This window comes from Brachionichthys hirsutus, chromosome 20, assembly GCF_040956055.1.
Source record: "Brachionichthys hirsutus isolate HB-005 chromosome 20, CSIRO-AGI_Bhir_v1, whole genome shotgun sequence".
NCBI lineage: Eukaryota > Metazoa > Chordata > Actinopteri > Lophiiformes > Brachionichthyidae > Brachionichthys > Brachionichthys hirsutus.
The window spans coordinates 2,150,147-2,173,883 of NC_090916.1; the positions used below are offsets into that span (position 1 = coordinate 2,150,147).

Consider the following 23,737-nt stretch of genomic DNA (forward strand, 5'->3'; position numbering starts at 1 on the left):
GGTATTTTCCTCCATCAGTCTCTTCTTCAGGTGCTCTTCTCCACGTCTCCCGTGTCCTGCTCCATGGCTTTGTCCTCAGCTCCGTCTTTTTGCACTGTGTGGCCGTTTGTTCTGTCAGAAACTGTCCCAAACATCTTGGCGCTGTGCTCCTGCGCCTTCGCTCGCAGCGCAGCGATACTGTTCTCCCTCAGTTCCTCTTTAGAGATGGCCGAGTTTCCGTCTTTCACCGGTTTCTCATTCTCTTCCTCCGCCATTTTGTCCTCTGCAGGTTTCTCCGTTATTGGCGGCGGAGTCCGGCTGCTGGGCTTTCCAGGAGAGCTGTGCGGGGTTTCGACAGACTTCTTGTGCATTCCTTAAGAGAAAAGATCAATTTCAGTGTGTGTGTGGGGGGGACTTTAAAGTAGAGCTGTCTCGTACCCTTGTCTTTGTGTTTATTGGTTTATTTTGAAAAGAGCAATATTTGTCCTCTCAGGTTTGACGTTTTTTGCATGTACTAAGGCAGACATGGGCAAACCCAGGCCCCGGGGCCATATGCGGCCCGCAAAACTTATCCAAATTATATCATTAAATAAAATTGTATTATAATTTAACCTCATTCAGTCGACCTTTTCCCTGTAATGCTGCCTGTCAAAGGCCAAATCCTTTAATGCAATAGCTTTCATGTGTCATTTATATTAGTTCACACAAATACTCCATCCATCTGTTCTTGGTCCGGCCCCTCTGTCAAATTTTTAGAACCTATTGTGGCCCGCGAGTCAAAAAGTTTGCCCACCCCTGTACTAAGGTGTTTGATGTCAGTGATAAAGTGAAAGTGGAGGACGACTACCTGGATGGACAGATAAATCAGAGCTTCCGTTCAATAGAGGGGCCTAATTGATTTAAATACCAGAGAACACCTTTGCTCTAATCTGTCCTTATTGAGAAGGATTATCACTGCATTGATCGCCACCTTTTATTGACATGCTGACACTTTTATTGGGTCCCGGCATGATCCAGGGTTAGCTGCTGCTTACTGTCGCTCCAATGCATCGTAATCCCTCATTTTCAAACACGATGAGGAAAAAATATAAGAGCAGGTTTTCAGTGCAGTAACTAAAAGCCTCGGTCGTGATATTCAAAGGCTTATATGTGTATATATATATACATATAAGTTCTGAACATACTTTTGAAGGTAACAAACGTAATAACTTACCGAGCAGCCAGGGAGCGTACGATTCCGTGACCCCCTCCTTGGCTGATTTGAGAATGGACTCGGGCAACGGGATGGAGTGACGGACCATCGCTCCATATAAGCCGTATTCCGCCATCACACTGCTGCGCCCCCAACATTTCTCCCTCTTCCTCCACTTGGCCCTACGGTTCTGGAACCACACCTGGAGATAAATGAAGGCAGCGTGGATTTAGGTCCTGAGGTCTGCAGAACAACGCAAGTATATAGTTCTGTCTCGTTCTATCCAAGAATATGTAGAATTTAAACTGGATTGGGATGAAATCTTCGAGAAGAGAAAGGACTTCTTGTGTTTAGTGATGAAACTTTAGAAATGAGCAATATGTGCAGCTCATATATGTTTCTGTATTTTTTTTTAAACAGTGAGTACAAACTAAATGTTTAGGACATGATTAAATGTTTCTGAAACAAAAACACATCAGGCACAAATGATTCAAAGGAAGGTTGATTTAGATATTTTTAATCTGTTGTTTTCTAATCTCCTATCTTAGCTTCATTAGCACGCACATGTTGTTTAATGCTGTTTTGAAACGGTGACATTTTACTTTGTGATCAGGGAGATGAATATCAGTGGAACAAGGACATCTGCTGGAGGCTTGGGAAAGGCTGCATGAGAGGAAGTGAAAAGGACTTGCCCTTCATTGCTGCTTATTCTTCTGCTGAAGGTCAACTATAGATATAGTTTCAATCGTTTATTTGTTTTTGTATAATATGTTGTTGTTTTTTGTGAGGAGTGTGTTTATGCATGGATGTGTGTGCCTCTGCATTATTGTTCCTCTCTCGGGGGTCTAAATTGATTTAGATTGGGGGGGGGGGGGGCTGATTGGAAAAATACCTTAATTTCCAGGCCCAATCGATGTGGAGACAGGAAGTCAAATATCACGGGAAATTAAAATGCTCATAGCAACCACGAAGAGGCAGAAGAGACGCCGACTGGCACTAATTCATTTCTGTAGTTATCATTTCATTTCTGCAGCCGCCTCACAGGGAGCCTATCTATCTATCTATCTATCTACAATCTATAGTAGATCTTGAGTAAAATATTGACGTTAATTTGTTGTTTTTTTAAATTACAATGATTTTTTTGTTTCAAGTCCTCTTTTTAAACACGATTTGAATTTTGGGATGCTGCAGCTAAACCCATCCTTCCTGCAGCCTTCATCCACACCTGTATTCTGTCCTCTGGTAGCTCCGTCTTCATGGACAGCATTTCTCTGGCGTAAACATCTGGATAGTGAGCTTCGTTAAAGGCTTTCTCCAGCTCCTCCAGCTGATAGGAAGTGAAAATTGTCCTGCAGACAAATCCCAGAGAACAAATGAGAATAAATACCAGCATAGAATTATTAAATTTTATTTATTTGGAACTGCTTTACCATTTTCTCATGTGTTAAAATGTTGCTACTTAAATGGACGCAAGCAAAAGATTCATAACAATATTAATTAAAAACAATGAATGATTTAATGATGCGCTGATTGATTTTGAAATAAAATCTATATCATAAAATGAGAAATAAGCCAAGTCATTTTATTTTATTAAAAACATTTTTTAAGAAATAACATTGAGAGGAATAAGTGACATAAATAATCCACGGGGATATATTATTTTTTTCTTTTGTTAAGGCATCGAGAATAAAACAAATAGGATATTTTCATGCAGAAAATGCCGCAACAATTAATTTCTAAATGCAGCCCATCGGAAATCAAGCAGATTTTTAAGGCTATTTTTATTTTTATTTGGATATACTGTATTTAACCTCTTATCAGGCGCATCAAATACACTTCTTACATGAATTAAACATTGCTTTTAGTAACCTGGTTTTCCATTTCTGTAGTTTCTGTTTTACCTGTGTCGTCTTTTTTTTCTTTTCTTGCTCTGAATCTTTGAGGATTTGGAGAACTTTTGATCCCCGGAAGACAGACTCATGTCATCGGAATCTGAGGAAATACATCAGTTAAAAAAAAAAGTCGATAATAATAATAATAATAATAATATACAAAAATGATCACGTGTGAGGATTCTCTTGTGTTGAACAATTGGGCCTTCAGTTCCCCTCCGTTAACAAACAAAAATACATTTTATAACCTTGTTTTTTTCGAGCCTGACTGAACCAGTCAGTTTTTGGTTTTGTTATTGATCTAATTCATTTCTGCATGAAACGTCAGAATAAACACGACTTAGGTGATACATTGAAATGTTATCCCCATCCCTCCATCAGAAGCGCGCACTGCGGGCCCAGAGTGTCAGACACTCACCGGAGCTGCAGGCGGAGTGCTGCGAGTCCATCTGTGCGTCTTTGCGCGCTCCTCCATGCAGCGGCTGCAGGTGCACGTTTTGCGCGTCTGACAGCATCTCCAAAAAGGCCGGCTGGCTGTAAAACGAGTGTATTCCTTCTGGTCCCAGCAAACTCACACCGACCCCCAGACCCCCGTGTCCAAGCATCGACCTGGTGGCCAGGAGGTGCGCCCTGTGCGGCAGAGCCTCCAGCGGTCGCCTCGGTGCCGCCGCCGCCGCCGGAGGCTCCTTGTTGAGGCCGAGCAGCTCCTGAATCCCGAAGCCGGTGCGCCGGTGCGCGGTCGGAGCCATCTTCCAGACAGGTGGCGGCTGGACGGATCCGTCCTGGTTCACGCTGCAGGGGTGTGAAGCTGTTTGCTGTTTATTTTCTGTGTCTGAAAGCACAACGCCCTCCTTCCCTGTCATGGCGGTGCGGGTCCACTTTTGGTTTTCTGGTCCCCCAAAAGAAGCCGCTCTCCCTGCAGGTGCAACGAGCTGCTGTCCTTCCTTTCTCTCTCTGCTGTGCTTTTTAATCCAGCAGGCAACAGGCGGCAGCCAATCCGATCACTCGAGGGAAGAGTCCCCCCTGAAGTTTGCGTCACGCACGATAATGTGCATGTTTACCAAGAGGACGTGTTGATTTGTGCAGGATGCAATAAGGAGAGGCATCACTTCGGCTGAAGTCAGAATGTAAACATTAAGAGTTTCATATAGAGCGAGGTTGAATATTTAGAATCCAATTAACGAACTAATAAATCAGCAGCATGCAGCAATCGGACTAAGTACTAAAGTCATACCTCTGGGGCTGATCGCGATAAATCCGAAAATCAAATTCATTTACAGAATGTTTCTTCTTTTTCATTGAACGAAATCAGGAACGAAAAAAATCCAGAAAAACAATAATTGTGTTTATTTCATTGCAATCTTAATTTTTATTCTTGTTTTGCTGTTTAGACCGATAACGGGAGGTTAAAAAATTAATGCAGTCTGTTCAATTACAATGAGAGTTATTTTAATATTATAGATTTGCTATCAATGTTAAATTAAGTTTACTTCCATGTATTTATTATTTCTGCCCGTTACATCTATTGCGACAGACATGTAATCTGATTACACCTCAGTAGCTGAATTCAGTCTGTTTATTCTTTTTTCATATCTTTTTTTTTTAAGGATCATAATTTCATAAATGTACCCGGATGCTTGTCAAGTTGGATCAAGAGCAAAGAAAAAAATGCTTCGTGATTAAATGTAATTAAAAGTAACACTAATAAACTTATATAAGCCAATTTATAGATCAGCTCATCAATAAATTCTTATTAGCGCGAGACGGGAAGCTCTGATTGATCTGCTCGCAGACTGGAGCTCTAACGTCCACACTGATTTGCATATTCTAATTAGGTTTGCGCGTTTTGGCTCCAGTCTGCTCTCACTGGTCATTATCAGCGTTTTCTATTCTTTGACGGATCACACGCTGAAGAAGAACAATATCCCACTTGAGGGTATTTAGGGCACAACTGCGTGGCAATTAAATATAGGAGACAAGCGAGGAGCAAACACAAGCGGGCTATAAAGCAAAATAACACAAGCGTCTGTCTGAGGCGCGATGCGCGCAAAAAGCGCTGCGCAAAATTCCGATTTTGAGAGGAAAAAGTGAAGAATATTATCGCAGTACACAGATCAAATGGAAACCGACTTAATTGTGAAACAAAATAAAATAAAATAAACATTTCCTGCAGCTAAATGATCTGAGATCAGTTATTCATCGATTGTTGCGCCGCTTCATTGTTCGGGGATAATTCGCGGCACGCTTCTGGACATCTGGACGAACAATCGGGTTGAGAGGAGAGTTTATGGAGATGAGTGGACGCGCACGATGGAAGCGCAGATAACAGTCGAATCAGATGAATAAATAAATCTCGGCTGCGTTTGGCGGCGGGTTTGGCGGCACGTCGGGCTGCTGGCGGACAATCCCACGGGCCACGACGCATTGTGGGCTGGGTTCAAGACGCGGCATCACCCCGGCGGCTCGACACGACGCTCCATCTCCCAGAAGAATACATGCCCAAATTACAGGCCACAATACAAATGGTAAAATATTACATCACAGTGTTTAAGAGGGACGCTGTGGGGAATAATTCAATAATAAATAATTGTTTATTTTCCCGAGGACGTGGGAAATTGTAAATTCAAAATAGAAAAAAAAAGAATTTGATGTGTTGGAAAAATAAACAGAAAAACATGAAGACAATAGATAAATAGTTTATGGAGATATAAGTGCACGCGGATGATGATGATGATGAATATATTTATTAGATAGAATGTTAGAGTACAAGTACAGTCACACAGTAGTATGTATTACAGTACAAGTACAGTCAAACATCCTAAGGAGGTTGAAAAGAGGGATCAAATAACCTTCAGCACGAGAAGCTTTTTGAGACCAGTCATTAGTGGTGAATGAAGAGATCAACGTCACCCCGACAGCCACGCACGTCACGAGGTTTCTGCGCTCCACGCGTGTGCGGATGACGTCAGCACATCCACTCGGATGCAGCAAGAAACAGTTTAGAATGTGAAGTCTGAGATTCACACCTTTCCTGTATTAATGCTTGTGAACTTTTAGAGAAGTTACTCATGCTTTTTTTTTTTTTATTCCTTTTGAATCTCATAAATTCATTGCGTGTTTGCGCACAGCTGTTAGTTTGCGTGTCAAGTATTTTTAGTTTTTGATGATGAAGACAAACAAACATGTAACAGCCGCTGACATAAAATGTGTGCGCATTTAGCATGATTTAATCCATCCAGGGATTTGGTATTCTAAACCAACAATGTTATTGTGTTTGGTGGAAATTCTAATCAAATCACATTTCAAATGGATAATTATATTACATAAAAACTGCTAATTCAATTCTGAGACTCAAAATGTAACAATTTGTTCAGCGCTGAGCAGCATCTTGTTTTGTGAGATTATAATCTCTGCTATAACATTCACTATAGGAGACAGAGATTCAACAAAAAAAGATATAGACCAATAAATGTAAACAGCGTTTGAATGTTTGACGTAAAGACTGATTGTATTTTTGTTCGCTCTTCCAGTTTGAGCTATAAATTGTTCATTCTTATTACCAACTTCTTTGAAGTAAAATTCTGGTTTCAATAATTCATCAATTTTCCTCACCACTTTGTCTGTTGCCTGCAGCAGTCAATGGGCGAGAGGCAGGCCACACCCTGGACAAGCCGCCAGGTCAACATATTGCTCATGACACTGTCGCCTCGCCCGCTACAGCTCCAAGTCAGCGGCTGCTTTCCCAACTGAGTCCGTCTGACCCATCACGGTGTTTGAACCTCCAGAAATGGCTTTTCTAATCAAGCTAATTGCCATTTCCCTGAGCGCAGCGTTTCAGAGGAAGAGCCGGGAAACGGAACCGCCGTTGATCCAAACGCCCTTTTGAAGGTGAGACAACAAAAGGCTGCCGCTCATTCAACAGTGTCGTCCGTGGCCACAAAACATCAATTAGGGCAATAACTTCATGCCATTGCCCTTCTATAGTCTCCATTTCTGTACGAGTGCATCAATTTGTTCGTTGAAGTTTGTCAGGGGGGGGCTCTGACTTACCTTTTACACTTGCAGATGTGATATTAGTGTAACGAGAGAGATGCTTTTGGATTCGTGGGAGCGAGGCCTACTACAGCTCTGAAACCTTCTTGAGAAAACATGGCTGATTGTAGTTGCTCCTAACAAGAATTGACACGACTGCTTGGGCCCATTTTCTCGTCTGATTAACACACGTCCATTTAGCGGACAGGGACCAGCAGTTAGGGACGGAAGAGAATTGGACATGGCAGTAGCAAGACAAAAAGGGGCCTCTGGTTTGGGTGTAATTAGGTGAGACAATGCCCCTGACTGTTTTGGGCCATGGCAGCGGTTCACAGGCGGGCCGAGCAGGCGAGCCGACTGCCTGAGACTCTAATAAGCCCCTAATTGTCTTTTTTTAAATATATATTCATGCGAGTAGCACCAGACATGAAGAATGCCTATTCCCGGTCTCCTGCAGAGAGGGAGTTTGAGTTGAGGCGCTCAGAGTCTCCACTGTTTGATCCCGAGATCTTGTATTGAGCTCCTGTGACAGCGTCTGGAACCAAGGAGGTGCCGTCAACTGCAAAGACCAACGTGTTATCGTCTGCTCGCCGTTTAAACCACAAACCCCCTGCAGCAGGGAAGCAATAGCGCTCATAGCTGCTACATGCTGCCCGATATTTAGCAGCTGTGCAGGCTGAATACCAAGATCATGTTACCCAATCACATCGTCTATACTACACCTTTCATGCTGCTAGAAAGTGAGCAGATGTGATTAAAGCTTGCTAAATGCAGCTTTAAGTGTCTGCTAGCACTGTTTATTTTTTCTTATTATAAATTATTGTATTTTAATGTTTGTTTGTTTTTGCGAGAGCTGAGCTTCTGAGCTTTTATTTTTTGCAACCAAAGTTACTTTGGATCACAAGCAGCTGCATTTACAGACTGCATGTCATCACTGCTTAACACACACACACACACACACACATATGTGTGAGGCCGCCTCTAATGGCAGGTGGTGCCCAGCAAATGGAGCATTTCATAATTCCCTCAGTCAGAGCCGCTCCACGTAGAACATTGTCAATTCAACGTGCCCTCACTCCTTTAATTAGCCGTCAATTAGTGCAAATGAATCAACTCTTCGCCTAATTAAGCAATGCCACCAGGCAGCTCCCATATGAGGGCCATTGTGTTAGCAGCATGAGAAAACCCCAGCTAGCAAACTCATTTTGGATCAGGAGTGCAGCTTAGCGATCACAGTGTGTGTGTGTGTGTGTGTGTGCGTGTGTGTGTGCGGTGCGTAGAGGAGAATGAAGTCATGCACTTCATGCTACACTGATCCGACAAGGCAAAATGATTTATTTTATTTTATTTTATGTCGACCAGAATGCAAACAGGAAAGACTTCAGTCCACTCATTTTGTGTTTTTAAACACACTCAGTTAAATCCATCACATTTCTGTTCTGTTTTGGTTCATATGTAGCCTGAAAGTGTGTTTTTATTTATTGAGAACAGGCCAACAAAACATGTGACACACCTGCTGCTATATTGAAGGATTTCTGAAGTTCTTAATGCCACTGAATGTTCACGTTCACGTTTCACCCTTGTGTTAACATTTTCCCTCACAGGCAAGCAGCCTCCTCACACGAGTTGATTTCTGGTAACTATCAGCCTTATAATCCATCATTTGACCCTGTAATGTCAGCACAAAATGGACTGGAAGGGGTTAAAATCCTGAAATCGATGTTAAATGTGACTTTGTGTAACTCTACATGATTCACCTCGAACACTTTGAGAATAGTAAATTAAATAGCAGACATATTTGAAAGGATGTGGGCAGAATAAAAATGCATTAAGGGTCAATTTATGGATTTTTATTCTAAACATTGAGATTTTCAAATTGAACCCAAATTTTGCCCCCTTTGAATTTTTGTTGAACTTGCACACTTTCTGGAAAATGTGTATATTTTTTCGACTGGATGGAACTTTTTTGAAGGGAGATGCAAGGGTTAAGCATCTTGTTTGACTTTCTCGTCATTTCTTTTAGATTATGTATAATTTTGTGGAATAATGTTATGTTTGAATAAGAAAATTCACAGTCACCTTTTTAAAATACAATAAACCTCCTCAGTGAGTGAAGTCCTTTTTTATATGACCCTTTATTTTAATGTCTAGACTAACGCTTTAGCTTTAGTTTCCTGTTCTTTATGGCTAACCTGGGACGAGCTTGTGATTTCCTCACTGGGATTCCTCCCACTTGCAGCGTCAGACTCCAGAAAAGGCTTTTTTTTTCGTCATGCAGTCCAAACACTTGATTTACAGTCGGAGTGGAAATATATTCTCTCCAAACATCACGCCTGACTCCCAGGGCCTGAGACAGGCTGCTCTGAGAAGGGACTGCGTTGTTGATGAACAAATAAGTATTTGCTTTATGTCAAATTTGTCTTCAAAATGTTGTTTGATTGCAAATGAGTTCAAAATGTCTACATTTCAACTTCATTGCCATCTTTGTTTCATCACTGACATCTGACACACAACTGTGATGCGTCACAAGTGTGTTTAACAGTTGTTGTTGTTTACATTTATATTTAACAATCACCATTATGCCAAATGTGGAGGCAGGCTGTAGTTTGGAGACCACTGCCCTAGCATAAATGCATAGGGGCCCGAGCATGCAGAGAGAGAGTAGGGTGAAGACGATCAGCGAAACTGGAGGTGCCTTGCGCAAGGGCACTTCCAGTGCATTCGGCAGTGCTCTGGAGGTAGACTGGCCCCTCTCCAGCAAGGACTCGAGCCCCAAAACAATTACAACATACCAGGAGTGGGGTTCGAACCCACGCGGACAAACATCCACTGGATCTTAAGTCCAACGCCTTAACCACTCGGCCATCCTGGTACACAGAGCCAGAAGAATCAGCCATTGCTGCACGAGTGAGTGCTTTTTGTGAATAACTTCTAAACTAATAATGATATCAATGTGAATCCAGTTGCGAGCCATGTTGATTCCCTCCCCTTTTTCCCCTCTCTCCCCTCTTTCTCCTCTCTCCCCTCTTTCTCCTCTCTCCCCTCTCTCCCCTCTCTCCTCCTCCCATCCTCTCCATCTCTCCACCAGCCACTCTGGACCATTACAGGCTGTAATTATTATTTAATGGATTAAACATTCATCCTTCTTTTGCAACCCCCCCCGAGGGCCGGATGACAGCCTCACCATGTTCATACCACTAACCCCCGCACCACACACACACACACACACACACACCCGTCGACGCTCATTTGACGCCAGTGTTTGTACTTAAAATTCAATTACCCACTTATTGATAGCTCTCCGGGGTGCTAAATAAGTTGACACGGTGCTGGTGGAGGTGCGGATGATTTCCCAGGAGGCCCGTCTCCCCCTCTCATCTCCAACTGGATCTATTTCACGGGTTTTACTCATCAGCAACAGGCGCAGATGGAGCATAAGCAGCCGTCATACACCTGCACACACCAGCGCACGCAGACTCAGACATGCGGAGGGTGCAAGCGCACGCGCACAAAAGTAATTGATTGATGTGCGTGCAGTGTATGTTGGGAATATGACACGCATTTGGAATAATAAAATAAGGTTAAATTAAACACTTATAAGGCAATTGGCAAAGTTTAAACCAGATTTTTGGGGGGGTTGCAGCTGAAAATGATTGATTGATCGATATATGTTTACTCTTATTGACTGTTTTGTATCTTTTGCGACATGAAGTGTGATTTGGCGGTTAAAAAAAGTTAATCAGACTATAAACTACCTGTTATAAAGAAACAACATTATAAAACAACACATCATATTTTTAATATATAGAAAATTTTAAAATGTTATACTACTATAATACTACTATACGTCTTTGTCTCTAAAAAGTAAAGACATGACATGAATTATGAATTCGTTTGTGTATTACTTTAAGTAATTATCAATCATATTTCATTCCCTTCTGATGATGTGCCAGTCACATTGCAGCTATGTAAAGCATGTTGGTCTTATTGCTTTAGATCACGTCCTAAAAGCCACAGGCAGCACCAAACAGGTGACCCACCCGTCTCTAAGGCCCCCTCAGGCTTCCAGACACCCCGCTGGGTTTGCTGCTGGTCCCTTTCCCTGCTAATTACACAACTCATATCTGCTCTCCCACGAGACGCCACCACTCTGATGACAACATCCAGCACAGCTTGGCTCTCTGCATCGCCGGGAAACAGCAGCTGCATGGGAATACCAACTGCACATCGGCACCCCAAGGGGTTAAAAGGAATAATCATGTTTGTGCGTGTGTGTGTGTGTGTGTGTGTGTTGGGGCGAGGTGGCAACACCATGCAATTGTTCACACTATGCACAAATTACCCAATTTCTGCTCTGACCTGTCAAACTCGAAAGCCTTGCCGTCTCAGGTCAGATGCAGAACCATTAGAAAATAAAGAAGGATCTTGTTGTCCTCTCAGACGGCCCGGTCAGAATACCGCTTACCGGTCGATGGATGCGTTCTGGACACACTGTACTCCTCTCGGTGTGATTGCACTGACTGTTCATTAGCAGGGCTCTGGGCTTTAATGACCTGCACACGTCTGCCAGCCATAAATCTCCAGGCTCCACCTCGGATTGCGGCCCTGTCTCATCAAAGGGCTGTGAAGAATGAAGTCGCTGTGATGAAAAAAAAGAATGAGATTCATCTCCTCCTCCTCCTCGCACTAAGACGAACGCGTGAGCACAAAAAAAATGACAAGTGGGGCCTTGCCAAGACACGCCTGGAAATGTGCCGATGCCACTGGATGTGTTTGAGATGCTGATGAGCCTGCGGGCTAAATGGTGACATCCAGTGTGTCTTTCTGTTACATCTAAATGGGGCTCGAGGGAGTTAAATGTGGGCTGAGAGTAGAAATCCTCTAAGACGGAATGAGGTTTGGTTCAGATTCAAGGGAAGAAGTCAATAACAGACAATTAACAACAATCAAAAAAGAAAAACCCTCAGAGGAATGAGAGATGGAGAGGAGAAGTGGGAACATGCAGCCGGAGCACAAAGACAACTCACTGGTTGGTACGCAGGTGACTGCTTCACTGAGAGACAGGTGAGTGGACAGGTGAGACGGGAATGGTGGAAAAATACTGAGGAGGAACACTCTACCGGCAGGATGACAGGATAATGCCAGGGAAAATGTACAAAACGTGAACTTTCTCCTCCAATGTTGGTCTGAAAGATCATCCAGTTCCTCACCCTGCCTGGTGTGATGATGATGATGATGATGATGATGATGAAGCTTTAACTGTCTGTTGTTGTAATGCTTCTGTTTTCTGTGTAGATCTACTTTACAAATGAGATGATTTTTAATTCCAAGAAACAACAAAAGGACTGCCACATGCAGCGACCTTCTTTAGAATTAATGATAATAAAAAATAAAGGTTGTTGTGTCACACATTAAATATCCAGTAATATATTTAAGATATAGGTATTACACCATTTGCAATCTCAGGGATGTAACCTTCCCCCCCCCCCCCCCCCCGTAAACAGCTGAGATAGACCCATCAAAGCAGAGTATATGGCAGTCCTGGATCTTTTAGATGTTATTAGACTATCACTTGCCTGCTTTATTGTGAGAGTTTCTGAGCCGTGGGTGCATGTATCTGGTTTGTTGTATTCTTTTTCAGCGGTGCAACAGTGTCTCACAGATTAATTCTGATGGGACATAAAGATAGACGCCAAAGATAAAATTTGAGCTAAAGGTCAGATGAATCATTGTGATTCAAATTTTGTTTTGCAGTGCTTAATCTTTCCTCTCCTGTCCTTTTCGGATGGGCTAATTGTCACAATTTGTTGTTTGACGGTTGGACGATGTCACGGTCTGACAAGCGAGTGTGGCTCAGTGGAGAGTGAAGACATGTTGCAGCGTCCCATTCATGCTGATCTTTTTTCTGCAGTTCCAGGTCAAGAGATTTAGGTCAGAGAACAATGCACTCTCTCTGCTAGACCGAAGCAGGGTGCCAAAACCCTCCTCATGCTCCCTCCTTAGCCAAGCCTTCACATCCAACCACTCAATGCAACTTTACGCGTTAAAAGCAGCAAAGCTCCAAGTGAAGCGAAGCAGAGCCTAAAAACAAGAAGGGAGGGGTGCCACCTGGTGGTTAGAGAATAATATACAATTACCGTTTACATTATAGGATAAAGTCGTGTACACTTTTAATTTTGGTGAATTAAAATAAAACATGAAGCAGGAAGCAGGATCGATATATTTCCTCAAAAGAAATATTCCCTGGATAAGTACAGAATACTTAGATGCATTGACAATTAACAATTACATTTATTTAAATCACATTTTCAAACTATCTACACAATAACATGAATAAATAATTCTCAATTACATAAGCGCTTAATTTTAAACGTTGTAATTCAAATACATTCGCGTTTGAGGACCTGACGTCGCCTGAGCAGATGCAATTCTCACGTTCCCCAATAGAAGCCGCTGCAGCAACACGATGACGTCATGTTAGTCAAAGTTAAAAGTCCTATGAGCTTGCGGTCCACTCGCCGGGCGCGGTGGCGCGCGCCTGTAATCCAAGCTACCGGGAGGCTGAGGCTGGCGGATCGCTTGAGCTCAGGAGCTCTGAGCTGCAGCGGGCTATGCCGATCGGGTGTCCGCGCTAAGCTCGGTATCGATATGGTGCTCCTGGGGGAGCTCGGGACCACCAGGTCGCCTAAGGAGGGGTGCACCGGCCCAGGCCGGAAACGGAGCAGGTCAAAGCCCCCGTGCCGCTCAGTAGCGGGATCGCGCCCGTGAATAGACGCTGCAGCGCAGCCTGAGTAAAACAGCGAAACACAGTCTTTTTGGACTCGTCGATACCTTCACGTGTAACACAAACGTTACACTTTAACGACGAGCAGCTGCTCCTTCAGGTATCAACTCCTATAAATACTGGTTAACTTTGCATTCCAGCAAGAAGGCCTAAACGGTACTGAAGTCAGTCAAATGTATGAATAATGGAATGTGCCTGTGAAAGCGTGATTAAAACAGTCGCATCGCATTATTATTATTTAGCCCCAGAAAAAGAAATCAAAGAGGATGAATCGCCTCTGGGCTCACCTGGACCCGGACCGCCCCAACCATGATCCCTCTGGATCCGGAGCCCTGCACCCACCCCCACTCTTCCTCAGAACCACATAGAAAATACTAAATAACAAAGGACACACTGGGAATGAAACAGGTTTGCACTGTGCGTGTATAATGTATATTTATGTATCTATAGATATTGGGTAATGTCTTCAATAATTCATGTCTACTGAGTAGGAAAAGTTAAAAAAAAAAAAAGTTTTTTTGGATGAATGAATGAATGAATATATTTATTAGATAGAATGTTAGAGTACAAGTACAGTCACACAGTAGCATGTATTACAGTACAAATAAAGTCAAACATCCTGTCTAAGAGGAGCATTTCAGAAAAGCCCTTGCGGTCTTGTTTCCGTTGAAAGTCCTTCGTCCATAAATCATCCACAATTAACAATACAAATTTAACAATACAAATAAAAATAAATCCAATATTCAATAACTCAATTGATGCAAAGTAACATTAGAAAAATAAAATGATTTTACACCGCCGATGCAAACTAACAATTAATCTAAAATAAATTACACCACTGATGCAAAATGCCAATGAATGACAATAGATTACATAAATTATTGTTATTGTAAGAGAAGAAGGTTCCAAATAAGCATTTGCCTCAATCCCTTTCGCTTCATCTGGGCTACACAGCCTTTGAAATGTTGTCATTTGTCTCTGTCTCACTGAAAAGTGAACCAGAATCAAATTCATTCATTCATTTCTTATGACAGGAAGCGAAACCAAATTATAATATTTATGAGAACAACGATACAATAATTTGACCTACAAACTGTCAAATGATGCCTGATAATTCAATATGCTTAAATTAAAGAAGAAAGCAGCCCTGATCCAAACGGGAATACAAAGAGACAAGGTTTATTTACATTGTTGACACATCCACTAATGCTTGTTAGAAAATCTACATTGACGAAATAATTATGTTTTTGATTCAAATGACCGGAAGAGCGTCATCCTCACACTAACGTTCTTAATCAAAGTTAACAACACGGCAGCCTCCATACGACTCATTTCTTGGAGGGATAGAGTCCATTCGTCTCTACTGTACAAGAAATGGACGGACCAGCGAACTCTGTCGCATCGCCGCGTCGCTCATATATGACGTCATTCTAGTGAAAGACAAAAGACACCTGGGTCGTCGACAGAACTGCCGGGCGTGGTGGCGCGCGCCTGTAATCAAAGCTACCGGGAGGCGGGCGGGCTGGCGGCTCGCCTGAGCTCAGGCGCTCACAGATGACGGTCTGCCGATCGGGTGTCCGCGCTCGATGTGGTGCGCCCCGGGGACCGGGGACCACCGCGTCGCCTCCTCGGAGGAGTCGTAGCAGGTCTAAGATCTCGTGGCCCGGTGAGTCAGCTGGATCGCACCCGTGACCAGGCGGATCAGCCCATGAGCAACACAGCCTGAGCAATACAGCGAACCACGGCCCTTTTTGACTCGTCGATACCTTCACGTGTAACACAAACGTCACACTTTAACAACAAGCAGCTTATTGTTCACGTTGCGGAACCCTCACAAAGCCGCTGCTATGCTGGTGCGACACCGCCTCCTACTGGAGGACGCCTGGAATTACAACCATTGGATGCACAGAAAGGATGACAAAGCTGGTCCAATCCGAGAAGCAAAGATTCGGCACGTTTCCTGTACATTTCTTTATATTAAATGTCGGGCATGTTCCCTTTGCATTTTTTATTTAAATGTTAATGCCTTAAAATAGCTTTTTAAACATGAATTTGAACAAATGTGATTCATAGAAATTAACATATTTTGTGGGGAATTGCAAAAGGGGACAGAATATTTTCTTTGCCACAAAATTCTTAACGTACTTCAAAAATTGAAGTTACATACACGTACCGGTACACAAATTCGTTTAATGAGTACTGCCACCTTCAAAAAAAAAAAGAGATACACATGAAATTACATAAGCCATTTTATTTATATATTTTTAAACACTTTTAAAGTTCATGGTCCTCTGGATGGTAAAGTTCACTCATCAGTCGGTAGATGTATGAGGGCGCGTGTCCTCCAATGTTAGAAATGAACAGTGTGATGAGCTCAGGTGGGACGTAGTCAAACACGGGACAATGCACGTTCACTTTGGAGAGAATCTCCCCTAAAGCACACGATGATAAATCCGTCAGTGAAAGGAGAGCATGTAGTATTTCAAGTTAAGGATTTGGGTTTTAAATGCCAGACTTGCCTTCAGTGAAAGGAAGAACCTCGTGTGGAGAGACAAACTTGTGGAAAGTATCTTCTTCATTTGGGAACTAAAGACACACACAAAAAAAAAAAACAGTTTTATGCTCATTTATTATATTCAGAAACCATCGAACTGGATTCTCGTCCTACCTGAGGCGAGAGCTTGAACATGGGGGCGCAAATGATCAAAGGGGTCGAGTGGTGCTTGGCTGCGAGGGCCAGAGTGTGTGTCCCGTTGACGGCCCTCAGCCCACCATTCGCCAGAACGGTCTGCGTACCAATGAAAACCTTGGAGGGGGGGGGGGGGCACAGGTTGAAACACATGCCTTGACATCACGATCTAAAAAGCCATCAGCGGGGTCAGATACCTTATTAACCCGAGAGATGACTGCAAATATAGCAGCGTCTGCAATCACGGTTGTCTCAATGCCAGCCTGAGAGAGACTGGTCGCCATCTCGTGTCCCTGGTTGGACATGAACAAAAGGAGACAACATCGGTAGCACCGAGTTTTACTCGCCTTCGGTCAAAAACACATCACGATATTTCAGCATTCACTTTAACGCGCAACCTGCGCACATTGCTCCGCCCCGCGTTGAGGTTTGGGGCGGAGCAACGCGCGTTAACAACCTGGCAGAAGGGGGCGCACTCCGCCACAATGACGTGGAACTTGCGCTTGCGCGCAGCATCTTTGAGGAAGGCCTCGACTGTGCGCGAGCGACCGATAGTCATGATGACCTCGTTGGAGTGAATGTGCTCCAGGGCCTGCATTGCAATGTTGTCGGCCGTGCCGTCTGTAAAAAGGGTTAAAAAAAACAAACAGAGATGATAAAAAAGACACCGATTTAAAATGATTTAAGAGGAACGGAACACACCCAGCTCAGACAGCAGCTCGTTGATGGCCTCGATGACGTTCGCTTTGAGCGAAGCAAAATGCTGCCTGAAGTTCTCCTCGCTGAGCCCCCCGGAGGTCAGCAGCTTGTGGAGGGATTCCTGCTGGTCCGCCTCCTCACTGCTGCCTCGAGATCTGCACAAAACACAACATCAGTCGTCATGGCAACGGATAGTACATGCACGTTTACCCATATGTAATTATGTAGCATTAATGTCAGCCTGCTTCTGCTCGACTCGTAGAACATTAAAACAAGTCAAACACAACACAATCATCACTAAATACTATTTACTTGGGTTAAAATAAAAAAAAGAATCTGTTTAGACTCGAATCTCTTATTTTATAGCATCTGAGAAACCATTTTAACCGAACTCACACAAACATCAGCGATAGAAAAGGTTTTAGCAGCAATAAACCGCCCCCCCCCCCCGCCCCCAGCCCCCTGACCTGGCGTATTCCTCCCGGATGATCTTCAGCACTCTCCTGATCATGTTGCCCACCGTGGTCTCTGAGGGCTGGGCGGAAGTCATCCTCCTCCCCTCCTTGCGGATTATTTCCATCAAATCGCCTGAAGCAGATCACATGTTAGCCCAGCCCGAGAGTCTGGTTTCGACCCTAAGGGGGGGGGCACCTTTGGCCGGACCGACCTGCGCTGCTCCAGCGGGCCTGCGCCGTGATCCTGCGCAGCAGGGCGGTGGTTTCTCGCGCCGTCTCCGCCGAGCCCCGCGGCGGTCCGGTCCCGCTGCCGCCGCGCTTCAGGTCGGACAGAAACGCCTCGATTCTCTCCGTCAGGTCCGTCTCTTTGTCTGAAACCGGCATTGCTGTTGCGAAAAAAAACCTGTTGTCAAAGTGCACGGGAAACCAGGAAGCAGTTCAGAGGGGGGTACCTCCGGCGCAGGGCAGTGACGTCACTCACTGCTTCGCGAGGACAGCGTGACGCTTCTATGAAGTTCTCTTTCCACAAATGCAAATATAAGAAGCAAAGAGCTGCGTTCAAATATTTTTATAATGATAGTTTGGCGTATATAAAATTAATTAGTGGTTCATTGAACAAAAACGTTAAATATCTGTGTCACCTACAAATTATTAGAATGTTATTCCCCCCCTGGCAATTGGTATTAATGAAATAAATATATATTGGGGGGGGGTATAAGTGACGCTTCTGTGATTATTTGGCATATGTTGGACATAATGTTGTCCTTTTGTTCACAGAAATTTGTGCACTGGAGGGTTTGTTACCATTTCACATGTGGATGATGAATATTGGGCCCTGATCGGCTCCCTAAGTAGTTTTAGTATGTATTTGTACTACTACAAAATACTCATTCCTGTAAATCATTTTGGCTATTTCTGAGTTCAACCACAGATGTCGACCCAAACTTACACCCATTTGTTCTGCTGTGCGTTTTGTTTTTCAAGACATATAGCTGTAAGTTTAAACGTCTGAATGAACGTTCTACCGAGGACTGGTGATCCCATAATTCATTTTTTACCAGGGGGTTGTACATGTAGGCTTGTTTTGAGATTTCTGTTATCTGTGGCTCGTTCTAAACATGTGAAACCATTTTTTTTAATGACATTTCAAACCTGCATTAGCATGTGGCTTTGAAGCCCGGTCCCTCAGCTCCACCAACACGTGACCAGCGACAGACAGACCCTGCAAGGTCACGCGGGACTCCTGCTGCCTGCATCTGCTTCCTCTTCAAAATCCCAAGACATCCGATAAAACGGACATGAAATTGTATTTAAACAATTTAGACGGGAACACGAAGAATACAAATTATACATGAACATGTTACTTGGACGGCGGCTCAGTGGGGGGGGCGGCTCGGTGGCGCAGTGGTAAGCACTGTTGCCTCACAGCGAGATGGTCGCAGGTTCGTCTCCGGCCTGTGGCCATTCTGTGAGGAGTTTGCGTGTTCTCCCCGTGTCTCGCCCATTGACTGCTGGGATTGGCTCCAGCTTGGCCCGCGACCCGATAACGGAATAAGCGGTTAGAAAATGAAAAAAAAAAAAAAAAAAGTTACTTGGAAAGACAGAAGCACATTTGAGTAACAGAGCGTCTGCATTCGTGTTAATTGAATATATTACGTTTAACTATGTAAAGGACGTCGTTCACTCTTTCTGCCGAGGTTCTGCTGCAATCTTTATTTTTGGGGGATTTTTATTTTAAATACTGCCATCAAACTAGAAACCATTAATTCCATACATTAATATTGCAGCTGGGAAATACACATCAAGACGAAACCATAACAAAATTAAATCCATCCAATATTTTATTGAATAAAAGCCCAACACAAATTTACAAAATTTATCAGTCAACAAAAAAAAAAGAAATCATTGATGGCGCATAATGCACACGTTCATTGTTTAAAAATGTATCTGTGACAGACGCCTGAATTAATCCCTGCCAAAACCAATCTGAACATTTGCAACTACACCCCCCCCCCCCCCGCCCATCCTCACGTATCTGTAAAGAAAAGAGCAAGCTGGATGGATCTGTACGAACTGCCATCGGGAAGGATCGATCAAATTAACCAGCGTGGAAAGAAAAGTGCCGAACTGAAAGGAAATTTCATGAAGCCTGAATCCTCTGACAACAGACGTTTAGACAAGTATACATGAACTGTATCATAGAAGTACTGAACAGAGTATAATCCTGTAAAAAGGGTTTATTTTGGTTTCCGGCTACTTTGATTGGTGACAGTCTAATATTTGTGTTCCAAAAGCAAAGTTAAAATATTCAAGAACTCGTTGAAGTGACCTAATTTATAGCCAAGAATATTGCTCTAGAACCCCCCCCCCCCCCCCAAACATCGCATGTATTAGCAACTAAGTAGCTAAACCAAATACTATTTAATTTTGCTACCGAACATGTATTCAAATTAAGTGACATAAAGTTAAGTGGCTGCCAATTGGTTTTTTCCCCATCAAAGTAACAACAAACCAATTTTCAAACAGCCTTCGCTTGATAAAAGGGGCGCCAAGGAACGAGTTGGCGTGACGCGGCGAACGACGAGGGCGCCCACATAAGGTCAGAACGCGTTCAGCTCACGGCACATCCATTCAGACCGAGCATCACTGTCCAACCGGTTGTAAGATCACGTCGTCGTTCGGCGTGCTGCAGGCGGAAACGTGGAGCGCCACAGAAACGGCGCCGCCTCACTAATGGCGGCGGAGCGTCCCGCGTCGCTCTGCGTTTCTCCCTGCAGAGCTTTGCATGTTTCAAACTAAATAAACAGATTAATCACCTTAAAGAGGACGACCGTGGTACTCGCTCTCTCTCTCTCTCTCGCTCTCTCGCCCTCGCAGCCATCAAACTAGAAATCGAGCCCCTCAACCTCACTTGGTGTCGTTTGCTGAAGCTCGTCCAAAGAGGGTGGATTGTTGGGATGTGTTGGCTGACTGGAAGGCGGCTTCCCCTGAGGTAAGGAGCTGAGGGGGGGGGCTTTACTCGATCAGCTTCTTTGCCTTGAAGAAACGCCGCAAGTAGAAAACCTGCCATGTCGCCAGCCCGATCAGACAGCACATGGAGAATACGCTGAAGTACAGCACACGCGTGTTAGTCGACTCTAGGGGGCGGGAGAGAACGGCAAGTTACCGGTCAGGTCATGAGCTAAACAGCAAAAAGACTAAATGAACAATTCATAAGGTTGAGAAGACTTATAATGCAACGCTGACTCTGATTTTCCTGCAGAGGGCGCTGCTCTTACCGTTGGTGTCCCGCATCTCTTCCTCCCTCTTCTTCATGTAAGCAAAGTCGTTGACAATCGACTCCGACAGGTCCTCCAGCCGCCTCAGCTCCACCTCGAGAGGCTTCAACTTCTCCACCTTCGCAATCTGAAGGCACAAAACAGATTCTACTACAACAACAAAAGCGTCACCTAAGAGGCCCTCTCTGAGCATGCGTCATCACACGGACTGTCCAGCAGGGGTCACTCCAAGGCTGTGGTCATGCAACAGGGTAGTAGCGGTCTGAACTGACTACTCCGGTGACCTCACGGCTCTGCTGTTACTACGATTGCTTTGGTCAGATAATGATTTTATTTTCTAGCATGATCCGAGTGGCTGCGTGTGAAAGATTGTTGTAACGCTCAGCCCATCAGAGGAGGAGTAAAGGCAGGCAGGTAAACTCAGGACGTACACTTTGAGCACGATTTACCGTCGCTGGAGTTGGAAAGCTGAATCAGCATAAACTAAAAGAACAATTCCTCCGTTTCTCGCTTCGGTCTGGATCGATTGATTAGTGCAGACCAATAGAAATGGCATTTCATTTTTTTTTTTTAAAGCAGTGCGCAAAGAAGCATTTTAAAAGGTTTGTGTTAAAGAACCGATCTATTATAACGACAGCCCCCCCCCCCCCCCCCCCGGAGCTCTCCCTGAAGATCCGCCCACAATCTCCCTCAGCACAACAGTACGTCAAGTCCATGCAGCATGTGTGTGTGTGTGTGTGTGTGTGGGGGGGGGGGGGGGGGGGGTTCTCTCAGCTTCATCACTTCTGTGCTTATTTTTAGTGTTTCCTGATGCAGCCACCGTCCTCAGTGGGTGAGACGATGCGCACCGATACAGAGGAAAGATCCTCCCCTACAAGTTCCACGGTTCCACCCCGACACCGTTATCACGCTTTGCTAACAGCAGAAAATATCACACGAGTCATTTCGCCTTCATTTCTTTTTTTCTGCCATTTTAAATGGTGAAAATCAACCCCCAGAATTTCTCTCACCCAGACAGCAATTCTCATTATGTGGCAAGCGTTCCCTTTTCCTTTGATATTTCATTGGGAAGTGGCATTTTAATTTGCCAAATGCACACAAAATGTCCACTACAGAGGACATGAATGTCCCCTTAGCGTCTGCATGTACGCACACACACACACACACACACACATTTCGTTTGACTTAAACAAAACGGGGCGGGGTTTAGCCTAACTAACGCAATAACAAACGCAGATTGTAAATTCGTCTGAACCGCTTTGTGAAGAGGAAACGGTTCAACACTCACCTCTTCATAGTTTTTGGCCTCCACGCCGTGCTTCATGTCCAGATTGACCAGCTGGTCAGGAACTCTTCCAGTCCCTGGTTAGAAGGCAGAGATTTTGGCGTCATTAGAGCTTAAATTGTCCCTCCTGGCTACTTCAGAAGCGGCCGACACTTATTCTTAGAATCTGGTGACTCCACATAAATGAAGAATACAGCAGACCTTTTTCTCACATCATTAGTCATCATCCTTCACTCTGGCTCTCCAAATTGTGTTTATGCACCGTGTTAAATAAATATAAATTGCATGACTGTGACCTCGGAATAAAACACACACCCATGGGCGACTTGCTCTCGAAGCACACTTCAAACATGTCATAGTCCTCCGTGGTGAATGCAAACTTCCCCTTCGTTGCATCGTCCTTCGAGTAAAGAGTATGGCTCGAAGAATCCGTGATCTACAAATGAAAACAAATATTCATGCTCAAACTCTGTATTTTGCTGAATACCCTTCATGCTTCCCTCTGCCTGAAGTGATGGTAGAAAGCACAAAATGGTCTCTGAGAAAATGTCTTGCGCTCCTTACGTTTTTGACATTTCTTTGACGACACTATCAAGACATGGAAATACAAAAGATGAGGTTATACGATAAAATAAAGCCCGCGTTGACTCTTATTCTACGGCATTCATTTAGCAGCTGTTCAAACTCAAGTTTCTCAAAAGACCATTTTCATTTCATCTTTAATCTTAACAACGCAAGGACAGAAACCTGTAGATGAATTACGAGGCCTAAAGCAGCAGTTAAGTTACAGACGACAGAGAATTCAAGCAGCTAACATGCTAGCGTGGCTAGCTAGAGGCAGCCCAGGTAAGACTGACGTGTAACAGCAGCAGAGCCACAGCGACCACACGCAAATGTATAATTACCTCGAAACAATACGACGCAGTAAGTAGCGCAAACAGCGAACGCACCCGGATTCGTGCTCGCTAGCGGCAGCCTAACTGGAGTTTTTTGGGGAAAATGAATTTTCGACACATTAGCGCGCGCCGGCGTTAGCTAGCTAGGTTGCTAATGCGATACTGAAACCAGGAAGGAGTTTTTCGGGGCCTACTTTATCACGACATTCGGCAACATTTCCCGCAACAGTTCGCAGCCTCTTTAACGCTGGCTATTAATTTATCGATGAACCGCTAGCGCGTTTCGGCTTGGTCGTAACGAATCGGAAGCGCCTTTCGGCCTCGGCGCTAGCCTACGCTAGCTGGTTAGCAGGTTCGTCCTCACCCTCAGATGCGTTTTGGTGTTCGCCTGCTCGCTTATCTCGTAGTCCCCCGTGACGAGGACGTCTTTGTGAATCTCCTCCCGTAAACACTTTCTTGAGTTGACCGGTAAAAAGAACGAGATGGAAAACACAGATTCGACAAGAAACGATAGCAGCAGTAGCGCAGTGAAGCGAGCCATGGCTGCCCCTCAACC

At 44.2% G+C, this 23,737-nt stretch overlaps 3 protein-coding genes and 1 non-coding gene across 5 annotated transcripts; all 4 read right to left on the reverse strand.

The window, feature by feature from the left end:
- Positions 1–26: 26 nt before the first annotated feature.
- On the reverse strand, positions 27–3,926 carry LOC137909581 (visual system homeobox 2-like). Its single transcript, XM_068754045.1, has 5 exons — positions 3,482–3,926; positions 3,073–3,163; positions 2,397–2,520; positions 1,193–1,373; positions 27–352 (listed from the first exon to the last, which is right to left on the reverse strand). Exons 1-5 carry the CDS (start codon positions 3,924–3,926, stop codon positions 27–29), a joined length of 1,167 nt encoding a protein of 388 aa, XP_068610146.1.
- Positions 3,927–9,884: 5,958 nt separating this feature from the next.
- On the reverse strand, positions 9,885–9,967 carry trnal-uaa (transfer RNA leucine (anticodon UAA)). The gene has a single exon. It is a non-coding gene; the product is annotated as a tRNA-Leu (tRNA).
- A 6,160-nt stretch (positions 9,968–16,127) lies between these two features.
- eif2b2 (eukaryotic translation initiation factor 2B, subunit 2 beta) lies at positions 16,128–18,170 on the reverse strand. The gene is made up of 8 exons (XM_068753799.1): positions 17,935–18,170; positions 17,735–17,855; positions 17,271–17,422; positions 17,026–17,189; positions 16,766–16,861; positions 16,548–16,685; positions 16,399–16,465; positions 16,128–16,311 (listed from the first exon to the last, which is right to left on the reverse strand). The coding sequence occupies exons 1-8, from the start codon at positions 18,104–18,106 to the stop codon at positions 16,154–16,156; spliced, it is 1,068 nt and encodes a 355-aa protein (XP_068609900.1). The 5' UTR covers positions 18,107–18,170; the 3' UTR covers positions 16,128–16,153.
- Positions 18,171–19,545: 1,375 nt separating this feature from the next.
- On the reverse strand, positions 19,546–23,737 carry tmed10 (transmembrane p24 trafficking protein 10). Of its 2 annotated transcripts, none has more exons than XM_068753615.1 (5): positions 23,546–23,737; positions 22,601–22,721; positions 22,289–22,362; positions 21,001–21,127; positions 19,546–20,859 (listed from the first exon to the last, which is right to left on the reverse strand). In XM_068753615.1, the coding sequence occupies exons 1-5, from the start codon at positions 23,720–23,722 to the stop codon at positions 20,738–20,740; spliced, it is 621 nt and encodes a 206-aa protein (XP_068609716.1). In that variant the 5' UTR covers positions 23,723–23,737; the 3' UTR covers positions 19,546–20,737. The 2 variants fall into 2 exon arrangements, with proteins under 2 accessions (XP_068609716.1, XP_068609717.1); XM_068753616.1 differs by having other exon boundaries at positions 22,289–22,352; positions 22,597–22,721.